The sequence below is a fragment of the Trachemys scripta genome, chromosome 2 (assembly GCF_013100865.1).
Source record: "Trachemys scripta elegans isolate TJP31775 chromosome 2, CAS_Tse_1.0, whole genome shotgun sequence".
Classification (NCBI taxonomy): Eukaryota; Metazoa; Chordata; order Testudines; family Emydidae; genus Trachemys; species Trachemys scripta.
The window spans coordinates 180,374,510-180,401,104 of record NC_048299.1 but is presented as its reverse complement, the minus strand read 5'-3'; the positions used below and the strand labels follow the sequence as shown (position 1 = coordinate 180,401,104).

The 26,595-nt window shown below is 42.5% G+C and overlaps 1 protein-coding gene across 1 annotated transcript in view; it reads right to left on the bottom strand.

Annotated features, from left to right (window-relative positions):
* CARMIL1 (capping protein regulator and myosin 1 linker 1) overlaps nt 1–26,595 on the bottom strand; it is a gene marked incomplete in the record, with an annotated part of 248,761 nt that overhangs the window by 215,226 nt on the left and 6,940 nt on the right. Inside the window, 1 exon segment of the mRNA XM_034762444.1 lies at nt 24,325–24,422. Within this exon segment, the coding sequence (XP_034618335.1) occupies nt 24,325–24,422 (98 nt within the window).

Sequence of the window (26,595 nt, the reverse complement as noted above, 5' to 3'; positions counted from 1 at the left end):
TGGGGCCTACAGAGACAACGGATTTGAAGATGCCATCACTTCTGCAAAGAAATGGCAGAAAACGTAAGAGTTGAGCCTGTCTTCAAGAAAACTCGTATTCAGCGGAAGAAGAGACAGTTTGGTTACAATGGCAGAGATGAGATGATAGGAAGCTTGGAAGAAAAATTCAAGAGGTTGGGTTTTTTTGCTCGCTCGTTGACACTGCATCAAGAAAAGTATGGACAAATGAAGCACCATGAAAAGACCTCAAGGGTTTTGTATGACCTTAGTAAGATGCCGGGGGACAGAAATTGTGCTCTTGAACAATTGTACGGACCTTCAGCGGACGCTGACACATGGAGAATGTTCTGACGTCAATGATAAAGACTTCTGTGTTGAATCGGACAATATCTGTCACATTCTGCCACACAGGAAGCACTCTCCATTCCAAGATCTCCAATTCATTCATGATGCAGAGCTGAAGGACAATTTTCATAATGTGTGGATAGCGTGGAGGATTCTGCTCAGGCTGCCAGTCACAGTAGTGAGTGGTGAGCACAGCTTTTCAAAGCTCAGGCTCATTAAAACATATCTTCGATCGATGATGGCTGACCAGAGACTGACATTACTTGCTATTTTATCGCTTGAAAATCCCATTGGCCAGTCTCTGGATCTCTCTGATGCTGTGCTTCAGTTCATGAGGGCAAAGGCGAGAAAAGCGACTATAGAACTAAAGGACTCGGGTTAACATTCTAAGGCTGTCACCTACTGTAGCACTATTTAATACTGGTGTACCCAATGTTGGTGCACAGTTCAATTTCTTGATGTTAGTACATTTCAGTTAGTCTTAAAAATTAAAAAGTTTCTATAAGCTTAGAGGAAATGAATTTATTTGCCTATATATAGCACGAATAAATACAGATTTTCGGATCCTAGCATGCACATTTGCCATCCAATACGTCCAGGATAAATCATGCATGCAAATCGTGCATCAAAATTGTGAAATGGGCTACAAATGCAACAAAAAAAATAAAGTATTTTAAAATTTAACAAATGTGGGGGGGGGCAAAGATGCTCCTCACCTGGGATGCCATTTGGTCGAGGGCAAGCCCTAACTGCAACACCATGCCACCCTCAATGATGCAGCAGTTAGAGGTCTGAACAATCTAGCCATTGATTTCTGACAACTGAAAGAAGAAGGTGACCATTTATTTAGTCATCAAAATTTGGATGTGTCCCTAGTTTAATCACCTAAGCTTGAAAATTTGGACAAACATGGACTTTATACAGACCACATTAAATAAACAATTGAATCTTTGTGACACACACAAAATACCTAATTTTATGTATGGAGTAATATCAGTGCTCAGGACCTAAAACGTATGCAGGATCATAGAGTTTCTCACACTTAGTCTCCAGGTGTTTACATACTCCAATGCCCAAGGGATCAAGTAGAGCAGGGGTAGGCAACCTATGGCTCGCGTGGGTTTAATGAAGCTTCTTAAACATTTTAAAAACCTTATTTACTTTACATACAACAATAGTTTGGTTATATATTATAGACTTATAGAAAGAGACCTTCTAAAAATGTTAAATGTATTACTGCTACGCGAAACCTTAAATTAGAGTGAATAAATGAAGACTCGGCACACCACTTCTGAAAGGTTGCCGACCCCTGAAGTAGAGAGAGTACACAATATTTTTAAGTTGACTGTATTGATAATGTAGAATTGAATTCGGGAACAGTATCTGACATTATTTAAAAAATTAATCCTTCCAAACTATCTAGACGGTGTGTTCCTAGCTGGTTGCAGTACAGTGAAAAGGATTTTATAGCACTTTTCAACCAGAAAGAAGTGTGTTTAATAATGAATAAATGAAACAGATAAAGCTACAAGGGCTACAGCATTTCAAACTCTGAGCAACAACAGGAGAATCTGCTCAGACTGAAACAAATCAGCATACCAAAACCTAGAGATATGCGTGTTGTCTAGGGAAACCACACATTTAGCAAATGAACTGCATCTTGATTCAAGAGACAACATGCTGGGTTCAGAAGATTTAATTTCGCTGCCTCTTCTTGTTTCAGCTACTACATTGCCCTTATAGTGAAATAATTTCAAAGTTTAGTGATCTCGGTCACTTATTTTTTTTAAAAGGTGTAACAAACTGGATCTTTAAAAATCAGTGTGATTCAAAGTACTGCAAGCTGAATACATTATATATTGTATATGTTGCTACACTTTGCGTTTATTTTATACATATATATACACACACATAGATATCACCAAAACCTTCAATGTACACATGGACCTTATCTATATGAAAAAACCCAATAGTATCCATATTAAAGCAACTGGTATCAAGAGCGCAGTTGTACAGTGGTAACAACCATGTAAGTACAAGTGTAGACAGGGTTCAGGAGTTCTTACCACTCTGTAAGAATATAATCTGCTCGGGACAGGTTTTCATGACATGGTGATAAAAAATAATTAATTGAATAAAAAAAGAACCCTTTCTACACAAGCAATTTAACACTATTGCTAGCTGCTGCTGTAATCCAGGTACTAAATTTTCTTGTTTAGATGCACCTAGGATGGCCCAACCCTTAAACCTAACACCCAGCCCAAATAATAAAGATCCATGTAGCAACCGATTCTCTAATCTTGCCCCTCTCTCTGCATGCAGAGGAAACTCAGAACAACACACATCCATTCCTCTCCCCCCACTGTGCACACCTAACAATACGCAGGAAACCTCTTCTTTCATAGAAAGGGCTAGATTTGACCATTACAGGACAAAATCAACTTTCAGTCACATAAGTATGAATCTGAATCAATTTCATTTAACTGATAGTTACTCTCAATTTGTACTGCTGTAACAAAACAGAATTTGACTACTACAAATATTTTTGTTTGTTGGTCATAAGAGAAGCATAACATTTATGTACCAAATTACAACTACAGACAAAGTTTCGATTCTGCCTTCCTAATACAATAGTCAGATTACCCAAAGATCTATTATGCATAACTTCCTCTACCCAAGGGAGGGTCAGATTCCCCCAACATCCATTAAATTACACTGAAAATTCCCTTGATTATTCAGAACCTTGATTATCCAAACCTATACAGTGTCCCTTAAGTGACATGGATAATAAAGACTGCAATGTACTATAACAATACAATTAAAAAGCTTCCCAAAGATGGATCTAGCCCAGTGGCTCAAACTTTTTTTTACTGGTGACCCCTTTCACATAACAAGCCTCTGAGTGCGACGACCCCCCCCCTTATAAATTAAGAACACTTTTGTAATATATTTAACACCATTATAAATGCTGGAGGCAAAGTGGGTTGGGGTGGAGGTTGACAGCTCATGACCCCCCATGTAATAACCTTGTGACCCCCTGAGGGGTCCCGACCCCCAGTTTGAGAACCCCTGATCTAGCCTCTACATATTTTAAGTATTTCTGCAGAACCTTTCATTATATTATTAAAAGCCTCAACTCAGAGATTGGGATCAAAGCATTAATATCCAATCTGAAACACATCTACAAACCTAGACTATCACTGAAAAATGTTTAAGAATGGGTTAGACACACATTTGTCACGGATGGTTCTAGGTCTAGGAGGTATATCTGATGCTTCCTCAGTGCGAGGGGAAAGATGTAGATGACCTTGTGGCCCCCTCCAGTCCTACATTTCTATAATGTCTTGTGCTGTCCCTGCATCATCAGGTCTCCCAAATATTTTACTTCTCAGCAACTTCTCTCCTGGAGACTTACCAGAATTATAATATTCCTCCTGCAAAAATACTAAAAAGCCTGTCGAGATCAGTGGTCATATACTGATTTTTTTCTAAGACAGCCATATCTGAACAAGAAATAATTCGCTTTCACTTCCATAGCAACTTTACCCAACGATATCAAATTACTTTACAAACAATTAAGCCACACAACAGCCCTGTTAGATTGGTATAATGTTCAGACTAGTCCCTTCTGCTTGATCCATAGAAAATATATTTTGGGGGGGCGGGTGAGAAGAGAAAGCAAAGCACTATTGAGGCAGCTTGTTTAATTCCTGTCAGGCTTCTGTGTGAAAGTCTAGTGGCTGAGCCAGCTTTTCCTGTCTCGGCTCCAGGAAAGGCAGCTCGAACAGTGCACCACTTCAGAAACAGGGATGTGTAAAAAGTTATTTCTCTTCTTGTTGTCAATTCTGGTAAGCCTGTGTGTCCCTCTCTTGCAAATGCTGATGCACTTTAAAAGCGATGCCATTAACATCCAAAAATAACCAGGTAGGCAAAAGCCCTATGGTTAAGGCAGAGAATGCTATTCAGAAAAACAGTGCCACTTCCAGCATCCTCCAGTGCTCTTACAAATCCAAAAGGCTGGTCAAAAGAAAGGGCTTCTTTTCACAGAGCAATCTTTTATTCTCCTCTTTCTCCAAATTGCTATAGAACTAAGCCAATTAATATGGTTTCTAATAATATTTTAAAAACTAAGCAGTGCCATGCAAACTTTTATATTTTGCAAGATGGAGGCCTAGAAATTCAGAAAGAAATGTGCAAGTAGGTCCCTATCCTCCTTCAGAACTGCTCAGTCAACACCCTAGATCTTCAAGCAGCCAGGCCCAATTCCCCTATGAGGAGAGGGGGAAATAGTCGTCTGCCTCATTCTGTTAGCAGAACCCACTAAACCCTTTCTAAGCAGGCTTTACACCTGCCAACAGACAGGAAAGGGTTGTTTCAAGCAAATACTGCCAATATGTTACAGACAGCATCACTTTCCTTTCCCCCCTATGGGGAGTGTTGCAAATCTGGAACACTTACAAAGACGAAGGTGGTATGCTGAGGAGCGGAACTGCCAGCTGTTTCCTTAAATAATGCATATCTCCTGGAGATCAGTTTTCATTTCAAACAATTGTTTACAATATTTTCTGGGAGGCAGGAGTAATCAGAACGCATACCTTAAGTAGACTAAGTCATTCACTGAAGCAATTCCAGTATTAAATGAAGAAAAAAAATAAAAATATATTTTAAAACGGATACAAATTTTGGGCAGGTTTAGTTAGTACCCTTTAGGCTATAAAACTGATAAGGCTCAGAACCTCTCCCACCAAACACACACATCCAGATATTGACCTCTGATGGTATGTCTACAGTGCAATTAGACACCTTCGCCTGTGCCAGCTGACTTGGGCTCTGGAAAAGGGGCTGTTTAACTGAGGTGCAGACGTTCAAGCTTGGGTTGGAGTCCGGGCTCCGCAGGGTCCTAGAGTCTGGGCTCCAGGCCAAGCCCAAACGTCTACACCAGTGGCTCTCAACCTTTCCAGACTACTGTACCCGTTTCAGGGGTCTGATTTGTCTTGAGTACCCTCAAGTTTCACCTCACTTAAAACCTACTTGCTTACAAAAATCAGACATAAAAATACAGAAGTCTCACAGCATACTATTACTGAAATATTGCTTCCTTTCTCATTTTTACTATGTAATTATAAAATAAATCTATTGGAATATAAATATTGTACTTACATTTCAGTGTATAGTATATAGAGCAGTATAAACAAATCATTATCTGTATAAAATTTTAGTTTGTACTGACTTTTCTAGCGGTTTTATGTAGCCTGTTGTAAAACTAGGCAAATATCTAGATGAATTGATGTACCCCCTGGAAGATCTCTGTGTACCCCCAGGGGTACGCATAGCCCTGGTTGGGAACCATTGGTCTACACCACAATTAAATAGCCCTTTTGGCCGAGCCATACAAGCCTGACTCAGTCACGGGTTTTTAACTGCACTGTAGACATTCCCCGAGAGACCATAGTGCCCTGTCAACTTCCATGGTTCACTCACCCCCAGGTCCTCGAAGGACAGACCCCCAAATGAATCTGAAAGACTTTCCTTCAGGAAGAGTGCCAGATTTCCTCACAAAAAACACTCAAAAAGGTCTACCACACCGGAGACCCTCCATCTAAAGCAGCTTTAAGCAACATTCATGAAAGCAGCACACAGAAATCCATAACATTTTGATTTAACAGACCTTCTAAAATATACAAACCACAGGAGCTCAATTTAATGGCCTATATGGGATAGATTTCAAAAGACAATATTCCATTTGGAATATTTAGAGATAGTCACTCAGCATTACAGTTTGTACTTTTGGTAAACTATGTGTTTCAGTGGAAAAAAATACACACCCTAGAGAGGCCTGCAATGAAGTATTTACTTGGTTAAACAACTCCTTTATATATGTAAATTATTGCTAAAGGCTGCTTCCTGGACTAGGAAAGTGCGTGTTCCAGCTAATGTATTAACAGAGGTCATATCTGAACAATGGATTAAACAGCAAAGTAGATTCAATGTTAGAGTTAATCTTACAGGCACCTAAAAGCTTTCAAACTTCCATGTACAAATGACAACATTTAAAAGTTGAGAAATAGCAGTGTTAGCATTTTTAATGTTTTACGTTAGAGAAAAGAAGCCACTCTCTTCTCTTTACTGTTGAAACCAAAAAAGCGTCCTCCCTGAATCAAAGCCAAGGTTAAATACTTTTCTTGTCAGTCAGTTACAGATTAAAGCATGCTTTCCAAGATAATCAGCTGTTCAGACTTCATAGTGGGCACAAATATGAAAGTGTGAAAAAGAATACTAACACAAAACCCAAATTTAGCCAAGCAAGCATTAAAAATGAAGACACCGAATCCTTTCTGAGGGGTGATACACAGACTACATGTGATAAGGGTCACAATTATATTCATTCTGGGAAAAGAAAGTAGATGTCCCACATTCATCATATCCAAGACCCTGTTCTCACTGTAGGAGACGATGATGCATGTGAAAATAGGGGTAGAACATGACTTCCCAAACCAGTTGCTCAGATAGCAGACTGGACAAAGTGACATTATAAAATGGTTCCAAAAGAACATACAGGTTCTGGGAGTCTTAAACACAATGTTTTAAATTGCTTTGGACCCATCCAGATCAGCCAGCTGTATTTGAAGTCAGTTTATGGTAGCAACATGTTTTAATGTAGTTTTCAAAACTATCTATCCGGCAAAAAATGTTTACACACACACACAATTTGTATCAGCTCTGAGCCTCGCTTACACAAAAGTATTGTCAAGATTAATCAATGTTTGCAAGACACCCTGAAGAGTAACAGCACTATATAAGCACTAAGCATTTTTATATTAGAGTAAGAAAGGAGAGTCAATGTCTCCCTCTTGCTCGCATCCCTCCCGTGCATCACTCTTCCAGAACCGTCTGCCCAAGTCTCTATGACATTACTGTGACTTTGCTTGCTGCATTCCAAGTTCTTCTCAATATGAAGTGATGTTACTACACATTTGTGAACAGGAAAGCCTGTTCTCTCCTTGTCTTCTGTACAGGGACGGCTCCAGCTTTTTTGCCGCCCCAAGCGGCAAAGAAAAACCTGACTGAGCTGCCGCCAAAGAGGAGAGAGGGAGTGAAGGACCCGCCGCCGAATTGCCGCCAAAGATCCGGACATACCGCCCCTTTCAATTGGCCGCCCCAAGCACCTGCTTCCTTCCCCGGTGCCTGGAGCCAGTCCTGCTTCTGTAGCTTCACTCATAGGCACAGCCACTTGCATGTCAAGCTGTCACGGAGTCCCCGGCCGATGCTCTGGAACTGCTCCCCACAAAGCCAGTCAGGACTTTGGGGAGCCTCCTCTCTCTCGGAGCAGACTGTCTTCAGGGCAAGAAGCTGACATGGCTTCACCTCCTGGGTCTCTCCTGGGAGCATTCAGCATATGCCCCTCGTTCGCTTCCCACAGCGAGTCCACCCCGGCGGGGTCCTGGGGAAGCCAAAGGGTTCTGCACCCCCCACTTCGCAGTCAGACGTGACTCTCAGCCAGCCAGTAAAACAGAGGTTTATTAGATGACAGGAACACGGTCTAAAACAGAGCTTGTAGGTACAGCGGCGAATGGGACCCCTCGGCCAGGTCCATTATGGGGTTCAGAGAGCCAGACACCCATGTCTGCCCTCACTCCTAGTCCCCAGGTAGCTCCAACTCTGAAAACCCACTCCGGCCCCTCCTTCTCCCGGCTTTGTCTCTTTCCCGGGCCAGGAGGTCACCTGATCTCTTTGTTCACCTTTAGCTATTACCTTGTGGGGGGGGGGGGGGGGGAAGGGACCCTGGCCATTTGTTGCTAGGGAGACAGAGTGTAAGTGATTTATGCATACTGGCCTTTCCCCACCACCTAGAGACTTAAGAAATACATAGGGGAAACTGAGGCACACACACAGTATTCAGAGGAAACATTAAGAACAGTCCCACTTCGTCACACAAGCTCCCCCATCTTTGCACTAACCTATTGATTCTCACCTCATTTTGTTGTCATTGAAATCAAAAGATTAATGAATTTTCCATCTGTCTTCCTTTTGGACCATATTCAGATACCCTTACTGTGAGAAGTATCTTACTCAGCAACTGATTTCACTGAGACTACTTGAGGAATAAGGTACTTCTGAAGGTGAGTATAAGGTCATCAGAGTCTGGCCCTTATTTTTCAACTTTAGTAATCCTTTGCCAATTTAAAAGTTACAAAGGAATCCAAAAGCTCTTACTAATAGAGGACACTAGTAGCACCTACAGGGACGGGTACTTTAAAAATGCGGAGAGATTAGACAGACTCTACAAGAGCAGAAATCAGCTTGGGGACTTCTACTATCAGTATGAAGAACATTTAGCAGCATCAATTATATTTAAGAACTACTTTTAATATCCTTGGCATTTAATTACTTCATACGGCATTAAAATACCACCACCACTAGAGAAAATGGATAAGAACAGCAGGCAATGTACAGTAAATATTTTACTAAAAACTAGACCATTGAGTGCCCCTCCCTCATTTTTCCTGTCAATGACTGAAGAGAGTATCTCAGAGCAACAAAAGGCATTTTTCATGGTATGCTGCACTAACTTGCTCAATTAGTGAACCTAGTGGCCTAGTTCAAGCTTACTGTGTCCTCCACATCCCTTTCAGTAAAGTGCACCACCACTTTATGCAAGGAAAGTTCAGGTTTTTACATTAAGTAGTTTCAGGGCAAATAAGTCCAAGGCCCATTTAAAAAAAGCTTTAAAACACCAACTAACTACTAGTGGGGAAAGAAACTGGCAATACAATTCTTTTCTCTACTCTATCCTCTGGCTTTTATGCAATTGTGTTGCAACATTCACTATGAGCTCAATTCAGCCACCCTTATTCACAGATATCAATGCAGCTGTTTGCTTGGTAAGATGCTATTGAAAGGTGTCAGAATCAGGCACTCTAGAAACAACAGATCAATATTCAGATCCTGTCACCTGACTTTCCAACAGTCAGGTTCCAACGGTAAGTATTTGCCATAGGGTACTGAGATTTGGGATAACAGTTAATTATTTAATCTCATTCTACAGTTTGGAGGAACATTATGTGCTCTGTGTGAATATTAACCAATAAAATGGAATGCTGGAACAGTTCGAGGTGTCTCTCAGAAACACCACTACCTCTCCGCTTCTAATTAAATCCCATGAACAACACTATCCATTATTTATGGTGTGGCATCAGAGAGACTCCAACACATGCTGCAATGACTAGGAACAACAGAGTTGTGTTGAAGTCTATTCGTGTTACTCAGAAAACTGGCAGCCTGACTCAGGGTTTCAAAGCTTTTACACACGTTCATTCTCCTGCTGGAAGTGTGATGTCTGACAATATATACCAGCTTTTATTTCCCTTTAATAATAATGAGTCTTTTGAATATTGTTATCAACTGAAGATATTACAGTCCAAGGGCTGGTCCACACAGTTTTTGCATACCATTTCAGTTTAGAAACCATTATAGCTAGTAATCGATGTTAGACAATATAAGTGACTAAAAGAAGAGAGATTAAAATTATATAGATATAAATGTGTCCACACTAAGGGTTTACAACCATTTAACTATTTCCATTGCTATTATAGTTAAATTGGTACAAAAACAGTATGTAGCCCAGTCCTGCCAAGCTAGAAGTTGAACCAATTTGCCTACTCTTCAGTGGAAGAGTTTCTCTGTAGACGGCTAACGAGAGGAAAGGAAGAATTGGACTGAAATGCCATGACACAGACGTTTTTAAAGGGTTGTCCTACCAATTCCTTGGTCCTGGACTAGGCAGAGCAAGGAGCAGAGCAGCCAGCATCTCAGAAAAATGGTAAGGAAATTCAGCTAGTATAAACTGATGTACCTCTATTGCAGTCAGAGGAGCTATACCAATTAACACCAGCTGAAGGCTGGTCAAAGAGTTAACCAGGAATCCCTCCCCTTCTTATTTAGAGGGGAGGGTTAAGAGAGGCAAAGTTGTGTTACTCCTCTCCTAGAAATAGGGCTGGGTTGGAAAGAGATGCAAGGAGGCTGCCTGTACACGTGTGTGACGTTATTGACATAAACTGGGACCATATAGATCATTGTTGCAACCAAGGTCCTGTAGTGGCACCCAAATCTTGTATAAAGGGGGTCAAATGGGGTGTCTAGGACAAGGTTATGGTTTACTGGTTATGATTATGCTGTCTATATGTGTGTATCAGTTTTGTAGTCGAAGTTATGAATAATGGCTCTATACTGTCTGTATGGCAAACTTATGCTATGCTTCTGGGTGACATCCCAGACAAGCTGAGATTAGCTCTGCCTAGCCTGCTTGATGGCCCATTAAGGACCATCAGCTATACAATGGACCCATTGAGAGAAGGCAGATACGCCTTGTACCTCAGCAAAGTATGCAGGGACTGGCCCATGTGACTCCAGACTCCATTTTGCTGTAAATTTCCACAGTAAGAACAAAGAGGTGTTCTTACACCTGAAAAAGACTATATAAGGCTGATGCCTGATCTCCATCTTATCTTCAATCCTGCTTCTTACCTCTGGAGGAACTTTGCTACAAACTGAAGCTTTGAACAAAGGACTGAGGACCCATCCCAGCGGGGGATGTATTCCAGAGACTTGATTTGAACCTGCAGTTTATTCCATCACTGCTGCAAGCCTGAACCAAGAACTTTGCCATTACTGTATGTAATTGATTCCATTTAACCAATTCTAACTCTCATCTCTATCTTTTTCCTTTTATGAATAAACCTTTAGATTTTAGATTCTAAAGGATTGGCAGTAGCGTGATTTGTGGGTAAGGTCTGACTTGTATATTGACCTGGGTCTGGGGCTTGGTCCTTTGGGATCAGGAGAACCTTTTTCTTTTACTGGGGTATTGGTTTTTATAACCATTTGTCCCCATAACGTGTGGCACTGGTGGTAATACTGGGAAACTGGAGTGTCTAAGGAGATTGCTTGTGAGACTTGCGGTTAGCCAGTGGGATGAGACCGAAGTCTTAGTCTGGCTGGTTTGGTTTGCCTTAGAGGTGGAAAAACCCCAGCCTTGGGCTGTAACTGCCCTATTTTAGCAATTTGTCCTGAGTTGGCACTCTCAGTTGGGTTCCGCCAGAACCGCATTGTCACAACGTGTCAGCAAGTAGAAAAGAGCAATATCCCCCAAAGCATCCAGCAAGAGGAAGGCAATCTGGGTTCCCCATAATGTAGTGTCCCCTGGACTTCACAGGGAAAGCACCAACAATCTGATACAGGGCTCAGTTAGTGGCCAAACTTCAAGCAGATAATTAAAAAAAAAAAAAAAAAAAACACCATCATTCAGTATTTATGGCAAGATTCAATGGAAATTGACCAGCATCACCTAACATACCACAGACTTTCAGTTAGCTCCTCCGAAGATGAGTTTCAAGAGAAAAGCCGGTGGGGGGCTGGGGGAATCTTCCCAAAAATAATAAAAGGAAGGGAAACACATTACCAGTGCTTAGGTCCACTATTGGAGGGGTGGGGGGTAGTGAGAGCCAGGTACCACCCAGGCATTACAAATCCATTATAATTTACCTAAAGAAAACGCAGAACCAAATATGGGATATCTTAATTTTGAAAATAAATATATAAACAAAAGCATATAGACTATTTTAAAATGCCATAAACCACAACACAGATCTTGGCTATGTGATATCCACTGAAAAATAACGCACTACCAGAAATGGAACAGTCACATAACTGCACTATGTTGGCAACTTTTAAGAACCTTGTAAGGCTTATTTATTGTGAACACCAATGAGAGAAGGAATTATTTAGGGGTGGAATTATTTACATCAGGATATAATTTCATTCAATTGTTCTTCGTTAAAAAATGTTTTTTCTAGTATTTACCCTACATGTTCCCAATAGTAATGTCTATTAGGCCACGAAATAGTCTTCCTGTGAAATGATGGAAGCCTATTGCTTAGAATATTTAAAAGTAGACTCGGGGGGGGGGGGAGGAGAGAATAAAAACAAAAAAAACCACTAAGCAATGGACTCTAGGAAACATTAATTTGATTTATTTGATTGTGTTGTTTGGAACACTTAGGCTATGCCTACACTGTAAGCGCTCTAGTGTAGACATAGCCTTAGACACAAGATGAAGCTATACCCTTTACTCTTGGATACATTAATACACTCAGTACAGTATGCGGGAAGAGGGCATGATTGTTTAAAAAGGATAGTGTTATTGTAGAGACAAGATGGGCGAAGTAATAGCTTTTATTGGGCCAACTTCTGTTGGTGAAAGAGAAAAGCTTTCAAGCTTACACAGAGCTCTTCTTCAGGTTTGGGAAAGAATGAGTGTCACAACTAAATACAAGGTGGAATAGATTGTTTAGCGTAAGTAGTTAACATGTATTATAAGAAACCATTCAAGGCGAAGTGGTCAGTTAACATCTCCGCAGACATAGACACAAAAAAAGTAGTTAGTGCATTACAGATTGTTGTAATAAGCCATAAGTCAAGTGTCTTTATTAAGTCCAGGATTTTTAGATGAGTTACCAAAGTTATGAATTTAAGCTCCCAGGCTCATCTTTTGAAGGTTTCCTTTGAAAATGAGGACTGAGAGGGCCAACATGGATATGTTTGTTTGTTTTTCTTTTAGCATTTTCCTGTGAGAGTTCATTCAAGAGCATAGTGATTGTCTCGTTTCACCCACAGTTGTTACTGCAGGATTTAGTGTCTGGATGAGATACACCACATGTTGTGAAGGCATACGTAGAACTCATGGATCTTGAAAAGTGTGTTGTGGGGTATATTGATCTTCATAGCAGTGGATGTATGTCTACAGATCTCCCACCTCTTATGGCAAGGACTGGGGCCACTTTGACTTAATGTGTCCTGGTCTGTGGGGAACTTGTTTCTGATGCTGAGCTTGGTGAGGCTGGGGATGTTGTCTGAAGGCCAAAAGAGGTGGTCCGGGTAAGATTTATTTCAGGATGGGGTTCCCATTGAGTAAGGGTTGTAATTGTTTAATGATACCCTATATAGGTTCAAATGTGGGGTGGCAGATAACTAGAGGTGTACAGTCAGAGGTGTGTTATTTTCCATACTTCTGAAGTAGGTACTCTCAGAGTATTTGGATGGCCCATTCCATGATGCAATCTACTTCTCTGGTGGAGTATCCTTGTTTGGTGAAGGTAGTTTTAAATCTATTAAAGTGTCTGTCCCAGACTTTCTCCTCAGAACAAATTCTGTAGTATCTGAGTGCCTGGCTGGATAACAGATTTATTGGTGTGTTTGAGGTGATTACAGGATGTATGGGGTGATTGTGGTGATCCATGGGTTTCCTGTATATAGTTGTCTGTAGGGTTCCATTGCTCATTGTGGTGTCCAGGAAGTTGATACTGAGTGTTCTAGAGAAAGTTTGATGGATGGGTGGTGGTTGCTGAAGTTGTGGTGGAAATCTATGAGAGTGTTTAGGGCGTCTGGCCAGAGGATTAAAATATCATGGATGTATCTTTGGTCTATAATTGGTTTTGTGGTGCATTTGAGTTTTCTGTGTTGAGAAAAATCAAGAGAGATTCTATGAACCATTTGGACACAGACTGAATTCCTACCTATCTTTATTCCTGACAGCTTTTAAAACAGTAAAATGAGGCACTAGAGATCAGCTTGTGCTTACATTTTCACTCTCCAGAACACAGACAGGAGTGTGTGCAAGTCTGAGTGATAGCACAGAAGTAGATACTTGGTGTGCGTTAAGGAGAATAAATGAGTGCTAATTGCTCACTGTCACTTATGTCTGGTGCCCACAACCAGAATAAAGAAAATGCAAATGAGCTGCTATTCTGGTGTAATCATAACGCTATACTCTCAAATTGCTCATGCAATTGTCTATTCTGGAGTCAAATATCCAAAATACAAAAACCAACCAAAAACCCCAATGACCACAACCACCAAAACACAACGCACCAAAAACAACCACAAAACCAACAACACACAAAACTGACAAACAAAAACAAACAAAAAACAAACTGACTCCTACTTTCCTTTCATCCTCATAGGCATGCACTAACATAGCTGTCATAAGGCTCAGTTCCAGGGAAACTGAGAGGAAACAGTATTATCCTAAAAGAACCTTCACATTTAACATAATTATCACAGTCATTATTATGTGACTTGAGAAAGACAAGGTCGGTGAGGTAATATCTTTTGTTGGACCAACTTCTGTTGGTGAAAGAGACAAGCTATCAAGCTCCCCTAAGCTCTAGAAGAGCGTGCTAATAAAATTTGCAGATGACACAAACTTAGGAGGATTGCCAATACAAAGGATGATCAGAATATCATACGAAAAAGATTTGGACAATCTTGATAACTGAAGTAACAAATGGGATGACATTTAATAGTGCAAAGTCATGCACTTAGGGCCTAACAATGTTTTGCTATAAGCTGGCAATGTATCAGTTGAAAACAAGAGAGGAGGAGAAAGACTTGGGTGTACTGGTCAATTTTAGAATGACTAAGTCACCAATGTGATGTGGCCGTGAAAAAGACTAATACAATCCTAAGATGCATCAGGTGAGGTATTTCCAGTACGGACAGGGAAGTGTTAGTACCATTGTACAAAGGACTGGTGAGATCTCATCTGGAACACTGTGCACAATTCTGGCCTCCCATGCTTAAGAAAGATGAATTCAAAACTAGAACAGGTGCAGAGAAGGGCTATTAGGATAATCAGAGGAATGGAGAAGCCACCTTCCAGAGGAGACTTAAGAATCTTGGCTTGTTTAGATTGACCAAACGAAGGCTGATGGGAGTATGATTGCTCTCTATAAATACATCACAGAGAGAAACTCCAGGGAGGGAGAGGAGTTATTTAAGTAAGGGCCAATGCTGATACAAAAACAAATGGATATAAACTGGCAATCCAGGATAGGCTTGAAACTAGACAAAGGTTTCCTCCACATCAGAGGAGTGAAGTTCTGGAGCAGCCTTCCAAGAAGAGTAGTAGGGGCAAAAAACTAACATGTTTCAAGACTGAACTTATAAGTTTATGGAGGGGGTGGTCTTACGAGATTGCCTACAATGGCATATGCCCACCTGCGACTGCTATTAGCAAATGTCTCCAACAATGACAGTAGATAGGGAGGGCTCTGAGTTACTACAGAGAATACTTTCCCAGGTATCTGGCTGGTGGGTCTCACCCACATGCTCATGATCTAACTGACCGCCATATTTGGGGTCAGGAAGGAATTTCACCCCAGGTCGGATTGGCAGAGACCCTGCGGGTTTTTTGCGTTCCTCTACAGTGTGGTGCATGGGTCACTTGCTGATTTGAACTAGAATAAATGGTGGATTCTCTGTAACTTGAAGTCTTTAAATCAAGATTTGAGGACTTCAGTAATTCAGCCAGAGGTTATGGGCCTATTACAGGAGTGGGTGGGTGAGATTCTGTGGCCTGTGATGTGCAGGAGGTCAGATTACTAGATGATCATGATGGTCCCCTCTGGGACAAATATTGGACGAGGATGTGGAGGGGGTGGGAGACCCAAAGACAGAGGACGACTCGGAGGTCAGAGACGCATGCAGCCAGGAGCTCTTCTCTACCCCGGAGGAAGCTAGCCAGTCACAGCTGTCGGAGCTTGGTGAAACGCAAACAAGAGAGGAGGCCCCTGGTAAGTGGCTTTGATTTTGGGAATTGCTGAAGCGAGTTGTTGAGAGCAGGAGGGTTGCAGAAAGCAGGTTTGTGTCTTGAGGTTTTTACCCACAAAAGCTTAGGCCCAAATAAATCCATTAGTCTTTAAGGGAGTCTGGTGGCACTTGTTGTTTTTGTAGATACAGACTAACACGGCTACCCCCTGATACTTGTATAATGCGTGTACCACCACATGCCTAGACTGAGCGGCAGGACAGGGAGTTGATTGACTCCCTCAGTTCATGGGAATCTGCCTCAGAAATCCCCACGAAACTCTCATGGAGATACTGTGCGATCCGCTGCCGCAGGTTCTTTGGCAGAGTTGCTTTGTTTCTTGCCCCATTAAGGGTAACTTTCCCATGCCACTCTGTCGTCACTGGGGTAGGGGAGGACAACACGGGACCACTGCTGCACACAGGAAATCCGCATAAGGGCCAGGGCAGAAGCCTCAGTCTTGGAGAAGACCCTCCCTTGAATTCCTGCTCACCCTCAGCAGCGAGATATTTTCCATAATGAACACAGCCTGTGGAAAATGGGGGAATGATTATAAGACCCCCCCTACAGTGCTGGCTCTCCCCAAGAGCCACGTGCCCAGTGTACAGTACAAGCCTGGAACACTGATTTCCCCTGCCCCCGAGGTTACTTACCATTTTGGGGGTCTTGTGGCTCATGTGTGCTTGCCTGGGGTCAGCCAGTTAGTGACAGGAATGTGAATAGCGGCTGTGTTTTAAATCAGTGGAGTGGCAGGACAGCGAGAAGAGGGACCAAAAGGAGAACGCGGTGTGTCAGAACGAAGCCATGGAGCGGGTCTTAAAAGTTATGGAGCGCCAAGTGGACACACTCCAGGCACTACTAGCACTACAAACCGAGCAGCTCCGCGGCCGCCCTCCCCTGCAGCCGCTGTCGCAAAACTCTTTCCCATGCACCCCCCCAGACACCGCCAACGCACTCTTATCAACCTCCTGGCTACAGTCTGTACCGGTTGCATTCCACTCCTCCCCCGTCACAGTCCAGCCCTGCAGACTCCCGACACTCAACACCCGCCCCTCTGCAGTTTAGCCCTGCTGAAGTACAGTATCCGCTGCACCGTACTCCAAAGGAGAATGTTGGATATGATACCTGGACATACACAAATCTTTAACCGTCCTGGGACCCCACCTCCTCCTGGGACCCTCCCTTCCCCCATCCCCCTCAGTGCCGATGTATTTTTTTTGTCGCTCTCCTCTGGTGGTTCTTTTTTAATCAAAGAATTATGTTGGTTTGAAAGCAATCTTTATTCCATTAATTGAAAGCAAACAGAGCCCTGCAAAGCAACAGGTAATTTTCTTAAAGCTTTATAGTGAATCATCTGCACCAATCACAATCACCTCCTAGCATTACAAGCACTGCACTCCCGAGCATACCAACAAATATTAGTGCTTTTCAGCTTCAAATTGCTGCCTCAAGGCATCCCTGATCCTTATGGCCCTGCGCTGTGCCCCTCTAATAGCTCTGGTCTCTGGCTGTTCAAATTCAGCCTCCAGGCACTGAGCAAGAGCGGTCCAGCCCTGAGTGAAGCTTTCACCCTTCCCTTCACAAATATTATGGACCGTACAGCTATAAGCATAGGAATATCGTCATTGGCTAGGTCCAGCCTCCCATATATGCAGCACCAGCGAGCCTTTAAACGGCCAAAAGCACACTCAACAGGCACACTCTGCACTTGCTCAGCCTGTTGTTGAACCGCTGTCAAGGTGCCCAGTGTATGGCTTCATAAGCCACAGCATTAAGGGGTAGGCAGGGTCTCCCAGGATCACAATGGGCATTTCCACTTCCCCTATGGTGATTTTCTAGTCCGGGAAGAAAGTCCCTGGTTGCAGTTTCCTGAATAGGCCAATGTTCCAAAAGATGCATGCATCATGCACCTTTCCAGACCAGCCTGCGTTAATGGCCATGAAACGCCTACAATGATCCACAAGTGCCTAGAAAACCATTGAGAAATACCCCTTGCGATTAATGTATTCAGTGACTAGGTGGTCTGGGGCCAGAATTGTAATATGCATGCCATGTATTGCCCCTCCACAGTTAGGGAAGCCCATTGTGCATCCACAATCTCACGCACGTTGCCCAAAGTCATGGTCTTTCAGAGCAGGATGCGATTAATGATCCTGCACACTTCCATCAACACAAGTCCAACAGTCAACTTTCCTATTCCGAACTGGTTAGTGACCAATCGGTAGCAGTCTGGAGTAGCCGGCTTCCACAGTGCAATTGCCACACGCTTCTCCAGTGACAGGACAGCTTTTCCACCACAAACAACCCTGGTCAGAACAGCCTCAGGTCTTTTTTGAGTTGCACTCGCTTGTAATAACCCTTGTGGAGGCAGGGTGGGGTGGTATGCTGATGGTGCTCAATAGAACACAGCACACTCAAGCCATGCACCCACCCTCCAGAATCACCTCACACATCAGAGAAAAAGAGGGGCTGGGACGGGGTGGGATTCCTCCAAGATGGGGGAATTTCCAGTGTCTCACTTAGGGCAGCTGTAGGTGCACCTTGCTCTGTCAGAATAGAGCAAGGGGGACTTAGGGCTGAGGTTCTGGCCCTAAATTCTCGAGAGATGATCCTACTCTCATTGAAGTAATTTTGAGGTTCTTGTAGCTGACTGACAGTTTGAAGGCTGCAAACTGGAGATCAGCATTTAAGGTATAGTAGAACTTCAGAGTTACGAACACCTCAGTAATGGAAGTTGCTCATAAATCTGCGATGTTCATAACTGAACAAAACATTAAGGTTGTTCTTTCAAAAGTTTACAACTGAACATTGACTTAATACAGCTTTGAAACTTTGCAGAAGAAAACTACTGCTTTCCCTTTTTTTTTTTTTTTTTTTTTTTTTTAGTAGTTTATGTTTAACATAGTACTGAACTGTTGCTTCTTTTTTTTCCTATCTTTGCTGCTGCCTGATTGTGTACTTCCGGCTCCAAATGAGGTGTGTGGTTGACTGATCAGTTCGTAACTCTGGTGTTCGCAACTCTGGAGTTCTACTGTAAGTCACATTCACCATGTTTATTGCTCACATCATTATGACAAATTGAAAATAATGGCAAATGGAAACTACGGAAGCAAAAAGCTCACTGTAAAAAGTGAAAAATAGCTTGTCACATAAGTCACAACTTTCAAACTTCAGTGCCTAATGTTATGCTCCTAAATCCGCCGTACTTTGAATATATTTTCCATTGCAAGGCCATAGGTCTTGTGCATTTAGCCACCTGCAAAGTACAGTAATTTTTAAATAATCTCATTTTCTTGAAGAATTGGGTATTTTTGTATTATTTTACTGTCAAGGAAGGATAAAAGGTCTTGTAATTAAAACACTGCTTTGGGAGACAGAAGACCTGGGTTCTATTCCCAGCTTTATGACACACTTCATCTGTGATCCTGAGCACATCACTTAACCTCTCTGGACTGGTATAGACTGTGAAAATGAGTGGTGTTTCAAAATATGTTAACCCTTGGCTAATATATTTTTAAACATCACTGTTTTAATGCACACAGACCTATGCTAAGAGAGCGGTAAGGTTGCAAAGTCAAGCACTCCAAAGTTAGGAAATACCAGAATTAAGTGCACCCTTAAATCAGCCCCCTTGTGCCTATATATTATGATACAGTTTTAATTTCATGATTACATATTTTTTCCCACTGGACTCTGCCTCATTCAGTGCACAGGATGGATGGTGCTCAATTAATGAATAGTTATTCAATATTTTGTTTTCTCCTCATTGCACACTATTAGAACTGAAGCATAAAGAGATTAAGGTATAAAATGTCCATTAATTTTGGATACCAAATTTGAGGTGGCCAATACCTGATTTTTTAGAGTACTTAACATTATATAGCGATTTTTATATTCAAGGTACAGCTCTCATTGATTTCTGTTGCAGAGTGATCAGAATTTCTGCAAATGAAATCTCAGAAAGAAGAACACCGTTAGTTATCACCTGGGGAAAATTTGGTTTTAGTAACTTGCCCAGCATCACACAGCAACTCTGTGGCTGAGGAAGGGATAGAATTCAGTTTCCCCGGGCAGCAAACTGCCCAAACCACAAGACCACCTTTTCTCTTTTTGCAAGCCTCTGCCTATACAATCCTGATTGCTGTGGGCCTCCCTGGCCACCGCTGACATGCAACCTAAATCAGCTGAATGACAAACAGCCAGTCCACCTCCGAACCATGTCCAGGAAACATCTGTATGCACTCATGCTTCATACTATTCACTTTACCGCCCTCAGGACCTGCCCCGATACCAAGTAGCATGTTGCCACCAAAGGAGGGCAAAGAACCCCAGGGGACCCAGTCTGCACTCAACTCTGGTCCCACGGCCCACCAGTGACATCACGTGGTGGTGGCTCCTTCACAGAACATGGGCATGTACTTGGCACGGTTCATAAACTCCCGACACTTTACTTTCTGCAGCAAAAGGGACACCCCCACACAGTGCATCAGGTTACAGCCCCTCGTCCAGCTCCTCCAGAACTGCTTACTGAGGTTCTGACCGTTTTTCTCCCCACCGCTCCTGTCCTAGCACACTCCATCCATGGCCCCCCAAAGTCACAAGACCTCTTCGTCAACCTCCTTCTCATACTGGCCAAGTGAGCCATCCATCATACCAGGAGAGGAAGCTGGACGGGGGAGGAGAGGTGTTCTGTGGGGCCTATTTCCATTCCCTTATCCATTCATGCCTCCACACAGAGTCCACTGACTCCTTAGACACCTATGAGGAGCAGTGGGTGCTGTCTGGGATTCTCTGCTTGGTGTCCCCCTCTGGAGCCCTCATTAATAACCTTTGACCTCACTTCCAATGATGCTGTATTTTTATTTGTTGTCCTGAGAAGTCACTAGTAGCCTGGTATCAGTTGTTCCGCCCCCTTGGCTGAGGGAACAGGCTTTTAGTTTTGGATGGACCTATCCCTGATTTATACCTTATGATCTTCACTCCCATTACTGTTTTTTCATTTGTTGTCCCCAGTATTCAGTTGTCGCCTGAGTTCATTGGCACCTCCTCACTGGTTAAAGGGAAGGGTCTTTAGCTATGGGTGGGCTTAGGCCCACTGTCTCCCAGAAACCACAACAGATACATAACCCTGATCCCCGTGAGCCTCCTCTGCCACCCACGATAAGTAATAAGTCCGCTGAATGACATCCAGACAGACTATCTCCGAACCATGCCTAGGAAACATCTGTACATGTTCATGCTTCCTACCGTCCACTTCCTTGCCCCTCATGTCCCACCCTCACACCAAAGTGGCGGGACCTGCAGCCACCTGAGGAGGGAGAACTCCAGTGGGCCAGCCTGTACTCCACTGTGGTTCCACGGCCCACCAGGGATATTAGTTGGCAGCTCCTCTTTGGAGCCATGATCTTGGCCATGTACCTGGCACAGTTCATAAACTCCCCCAACACCTATTCTTTCTGCAGCAAGAAGGAGACTCTGGCATACCCTACCTAGATTTATGTCAGACTGAAGTCCAGGGCCGGCTCTGGCTTTTTGCCCTAGGCAAAAAAGCTACCTGCCCCCCCTCCCCCCCCCAAGTGCGGCAGGGGAGGGCGCCGAGCCCGGCCCCGCAATCCCCGACCGGCCAGAGCGCCAGGGGGAGGGCAGCGAGCCCAGTCGGGGCTCTCCGCTCTCCCTGGCGGCCAGAGCACCGGGGGAAAGGTGGAGAGCCCCCAACCGGCCAGCGCGCCGGGGGGAGGGCGGCAAGCCCGGCGGGAGCTCTCCACTCTCCCCGACCAGCCGGCGCGCCGGGGGGAGGGCGGTGAGCCCAGCCGGGGCTCTCCACTCTGCCTGACCGGCCGGCGCGGCCGGCTGGGGCCCCGCCGCACCGCCCCCCTTCAGGCGCCGCCCCAAGCACATGCTTGGTGGGCTGGTGCCTGGAGCCAGCCCTGCTGAAGACCCTCTTCCAGCTCCTCCAGAACTTCTTATGCAGTTCTGGCTGCCTTTCTCCCCCCACCTCCTCATTTATGCATACCCCACCCATAACCCCACCACGTCACAAGACCTCCTTATCAGCTCCTTTTTCTGTTCATGCCTTTGAGCAGAGTTCCTCTAGGCAGTGTGCAATAGGTACACACCTTCCAAATTCTGCGACAAGCGAGGCTGGGGTCCTACAGACAACAGCTTCCTTCAGTGGTTCATCCCCAGAGCACAGTCCATCTTGTGCAGTGAATGAGACATTTTTATATAAATGTTCATACACTTGTGTAACTCATAAAAGGGGTAGATGTAGCCAGTCATAAAACATTAAAATCACCAGCGGAGAGGAGACTAGATTTCAAAAGAGACAAAATTATCTGAGTCATCACATTTTTAGAAGTTTTACTCATGTCCTTTCAAAATTTCCCTTACAGTTGAAAGCCTGACATTCTTTTCCTGCCATGTACTTTGTGTAGGTGGATAAAAATGGTCACTGTGCAGACATGACATAATTTAAGTTTATACATTTAAAATTTAAAAAATTCATACATGAAGTCACAAAACTTGGAAAAAGAAATATAAAACCTGCTTCACGCAGACCCAGGCTAATCTTAACACTATTATTTTTAAGAGTATTTTCCATTAATCCTGAACAGTAGGACAATATTTCCACAGTATATTCTGCTATTGATAACAATAATTATTCTATGTAAGTAAAAAGTCAATCAAATGTTACTGCTTCAAAGAATCTGTCAGCCTGCTCTGTAAACATGGCTTTCAAATAAATAGTGGCTATCAATCAACATTCACATTCCCAACCTAATAGAAATTGTAGGCCCTAGAGTTGCGTATAAAAAGATCCTTGGACAGATGTTACGCAGAAGATATTTCAAATTTCTTAAGTAGTTGTTCTCACAGAAAAGTGGACGATTATCAACATCAATACTGCCCAGGAATAACCAACACACTTTATGAAGACAGAATGCAAACTATTCACACATTTAGATTTAAGAAATACTTGTTTTCAAAACATAAATAATACCAACTCAGTGCCTCTTGTCACAGAACTATAAGAATCTGCTCTTGGCAACAAAACTTCCAAATCTATGCCAGCTTTACTGATACAATGCAACCTGTTTCAAAATATCCTGTAAAATATTATAGTAGTAAAGTGCAATCAAGAAAGTAACAAATACTTTCCTCATGGATTGTATTTTCTAAATGGATAACCTACCTAATTCTCAATTACTGAGGGACAATCTCCTCTCATTGATATATTTTGCTTTCCACAACCAAATATCTGTAAAACTTTTCATGAGTGATGTACCCGAGTATTTGGATTCTAATATCTAAACTGTATTGTTAAATCTATTCACCTAAATTTGGGTTATTGCTGATTATGTACTCTATGTATCATATGACTTTTGAAAACTAAATTTATATTTGTGGATAATCTAAGCACTATACCCAGATGTACAGGCACTCTTTTCCCAACCTAGGTATTATATAATTTTTTTAACATTAGCTTTAATAAAATTGTTAAATCTGTTCTTACAGTCCTTTGTATTCGTTATCCTTCTCTGCTTCTCCCCACATACATGTATCAAACACACTGGCAAATGAAGGCCCAGGGGTTGTGATGGGTTGTTTTTTGTTTTTTTTTTAAATACACATCCAAGTATGCAAGGGGAGAATATGTACCAGTACCATCACATTACTACAGTTCTCTGCTTATCTAAAAGGACAGACATATTAGCCTTGAGAAAACAGGAAAATATATTTGAATGAGATTAACTTTACTTTTTCCTCCTGGACAGTTTTAGAAATAATGATAGGGTCACATACAAAGAACATTTACTTTTAACTATAATATCCTCAACCTATGCAAAACAAACAAATACAAATAATAGATTAGTCTCTTAAAAGACTAGACAGCGTTAGTGTTACACTCTTTGGCAGTGTCGTAGCCTCAAGAGAAACAGGGTGTTTGACACAGTTTAAAAATTCTTAAAAGAGATACAATTCTTTATAGGTTTGACCTTGTGTTTCTTGCTCACTCAGAATTCCCACTGATGTCCACAAGAGTTTAAGGAACACAAGGAATCCACAAACGGTCCCCTTTATTTTGAGATATGTTCACACAATAGTTTGTCAGACCACAACAAGAATGACTTATTGGAAGTTCTGACCAACAACCTAGAAATACATGCACAGTTTTCAAACACACAAGGCAAGAAAATAGAGAAAACAAGTGACACATAGTTCAGAGTACATGTGGACAAATTTTCCATGGGGAGAATTAGTTTCTTAACAATAGTTGAAATGAGCTTCTCCTAAATGTTGGTCTACTTTAATTAGAGTTACTATACTGTACTTACCAATATTTTGTTATCCACTTTATCTCCCTTGGTTTCTAGCTTTACTTTTTTCTTCACTGAAATTTTAATCTTCCTCCCAATAACATCCTTGATACTTTCTGAAATAATGAAGAACACCTTAATCAATATTTCCATTGTCAAGTAGAGATTAAAAGAAAACAACATTTCAAACTTTCAGGGAAAATTCCTCACAGTTTTATTGTATTAACTGACATTTTTCTACCCTGCACTTCTCTGTTGCACTCATTTAATAGAGGTTATACACGCATCAATCTGACTCCAATAAAAAAAATAAAGCCACATTTAATTTATGAGATGTTTGTCATATACTCAGCTATTTAATGAACAAGTCTGTTGTCCTGAGATTAGACTTGTACTGAAGTCTTACTCTGCACATAGCAGTAATGTCATTTCATATTTCTCTACACCAGAGGTTCTCAAACTGTGGCCCATGGTCTGCAAGCTCCATTCAGGTGGTCTGCGGTTAGTTCCCTCTAAGGTGCATGCCTGGGCGGCCGCACACAGAACAATGAAGGGCCACCCACCTGATTAGTGGAGACTCAAGGGTGCGGCTCCACTAATTAGGTGCCTGGACACTGGAGAAGACGCACATGTAAGGTGAGGTGGTGGCCTTGGGGGAATAAGGTGTAGGTGGGAGGGGGCAGTGGGGGAAGAGGAAATGGTGGGGGAGGGATTTGGGAAATGCAGGGCAGTGGCGGTCAGAGAAAGAGGCGACTTTCCCCAGCTCCAGGGCTGCGGCGAGAGATGGCCCTCCTTCCCAGCCCCAGCTCAGGGGCTGCTGCAGTGGGAAAGAGGGGGAGAGACCCCCCTCCTCCCCAGCCCCAGCTCGGGGACTGCCACGGTGGGGGAGAGAGGGCACATCCAACACATCAGAAAGCTAAGACTACTGATATTAAAATAGGAGTTGTGCGCTTTTATTTGTAGAACAAAAAAACATTAATAATTATGAAGTTATATAATACACACACACACACACACAGTGCTTTTATCCAAAGCGCTTTACAATAGTTAGCTAACGGTACAAACAACATTTGGAAAGATCATTAAGTGGTCCGTCAAGACCTTCAGCAATTTTCAGGTGGTCTGCGAAAAATAAATTTGAGAACCAATGCTCTACATTCTATTGAGATACTAAAAATATCCCCAAGACAAGTCACTTTGGGAGCACTACTTATTACCTGGCTGAACCAACTATGTGAAAAACCAAATGGCTCATTCTTCATTACTTTAAAACACTATGAACAAACTTATGCTCTCACTTCATCTGAAAACCCTGTTGAAGTCAATGGACACGCTGTAGCAGCACAATTCAGACCTTTATTGTTAATATTTTGGTGGTCAGATGGCTCTAATAATAGAATACAGAGTTTTCCACACCTAATTTATGATGGGCATCCAGCCCAATTCCACATGTTAACCCCGACCACTGTACAGAGGCTCTGTGAAATGCAGTACTGGTTTCAGTCCAAGGCCTAGTGGTTACATATGCACCTCATGGAACCAACACCCAACCTTATATAATTTACATCATTTTTGACATTCTCAGCATAGCAACCAAGTACTGAATGAACATAAAGACCAAACTAACCTCTCTTCTTTTAAGGCCTCAACCCTGTCCATGAAGTGGTGTCAGGAAGCTTACACTATTACTGTCACTGGTGGACAAAGAGGAATTCAGCCACAAGGGCAGTCAACTATCACCTCTTATAAGTATTACATTCACTTTTCTTTTTTGAGAGAGAGAAAAAATGGTACGGGGGGAGGGGTGAGAAAGCCTTTCAAACATACATAACTGGTACTTTTTAAAGGGGAAATTATCAACAAACATGTGGACAAGGGCGATCCAGTGGACATAGTGTACTTAGATTTCCAGAAAGCCTTTGACAAGGTCCCTCACCGAAGGCTCTTACGTAAATTAAGCTGTCATGGGATATGAGGAAAGATAGTTTCATGGATTGAGAATTGGTTAGAAGAACGGACCGAAGGGTAGGAATAAATGGTAAATTTTCAGAATGGAGAGGGGTAACCAGTGGTGTTCCCAAAGGGTCAGTCCTAGGACCAATCCTATTCAACTTATTCATAAATGATCTGGAGAAAGGGGTAAACAGTGAGGTGGCAACGTTTGCAGATGATACTAAACTGCTCAAGATAGTTAAGACCAAAGCAGACTGTGAAGAACTTCAAAAAGATCTCACAAAACTAAGTGATTGGGCAACAAAATGGCAAATGAAATTTAATGTGGATAAATGT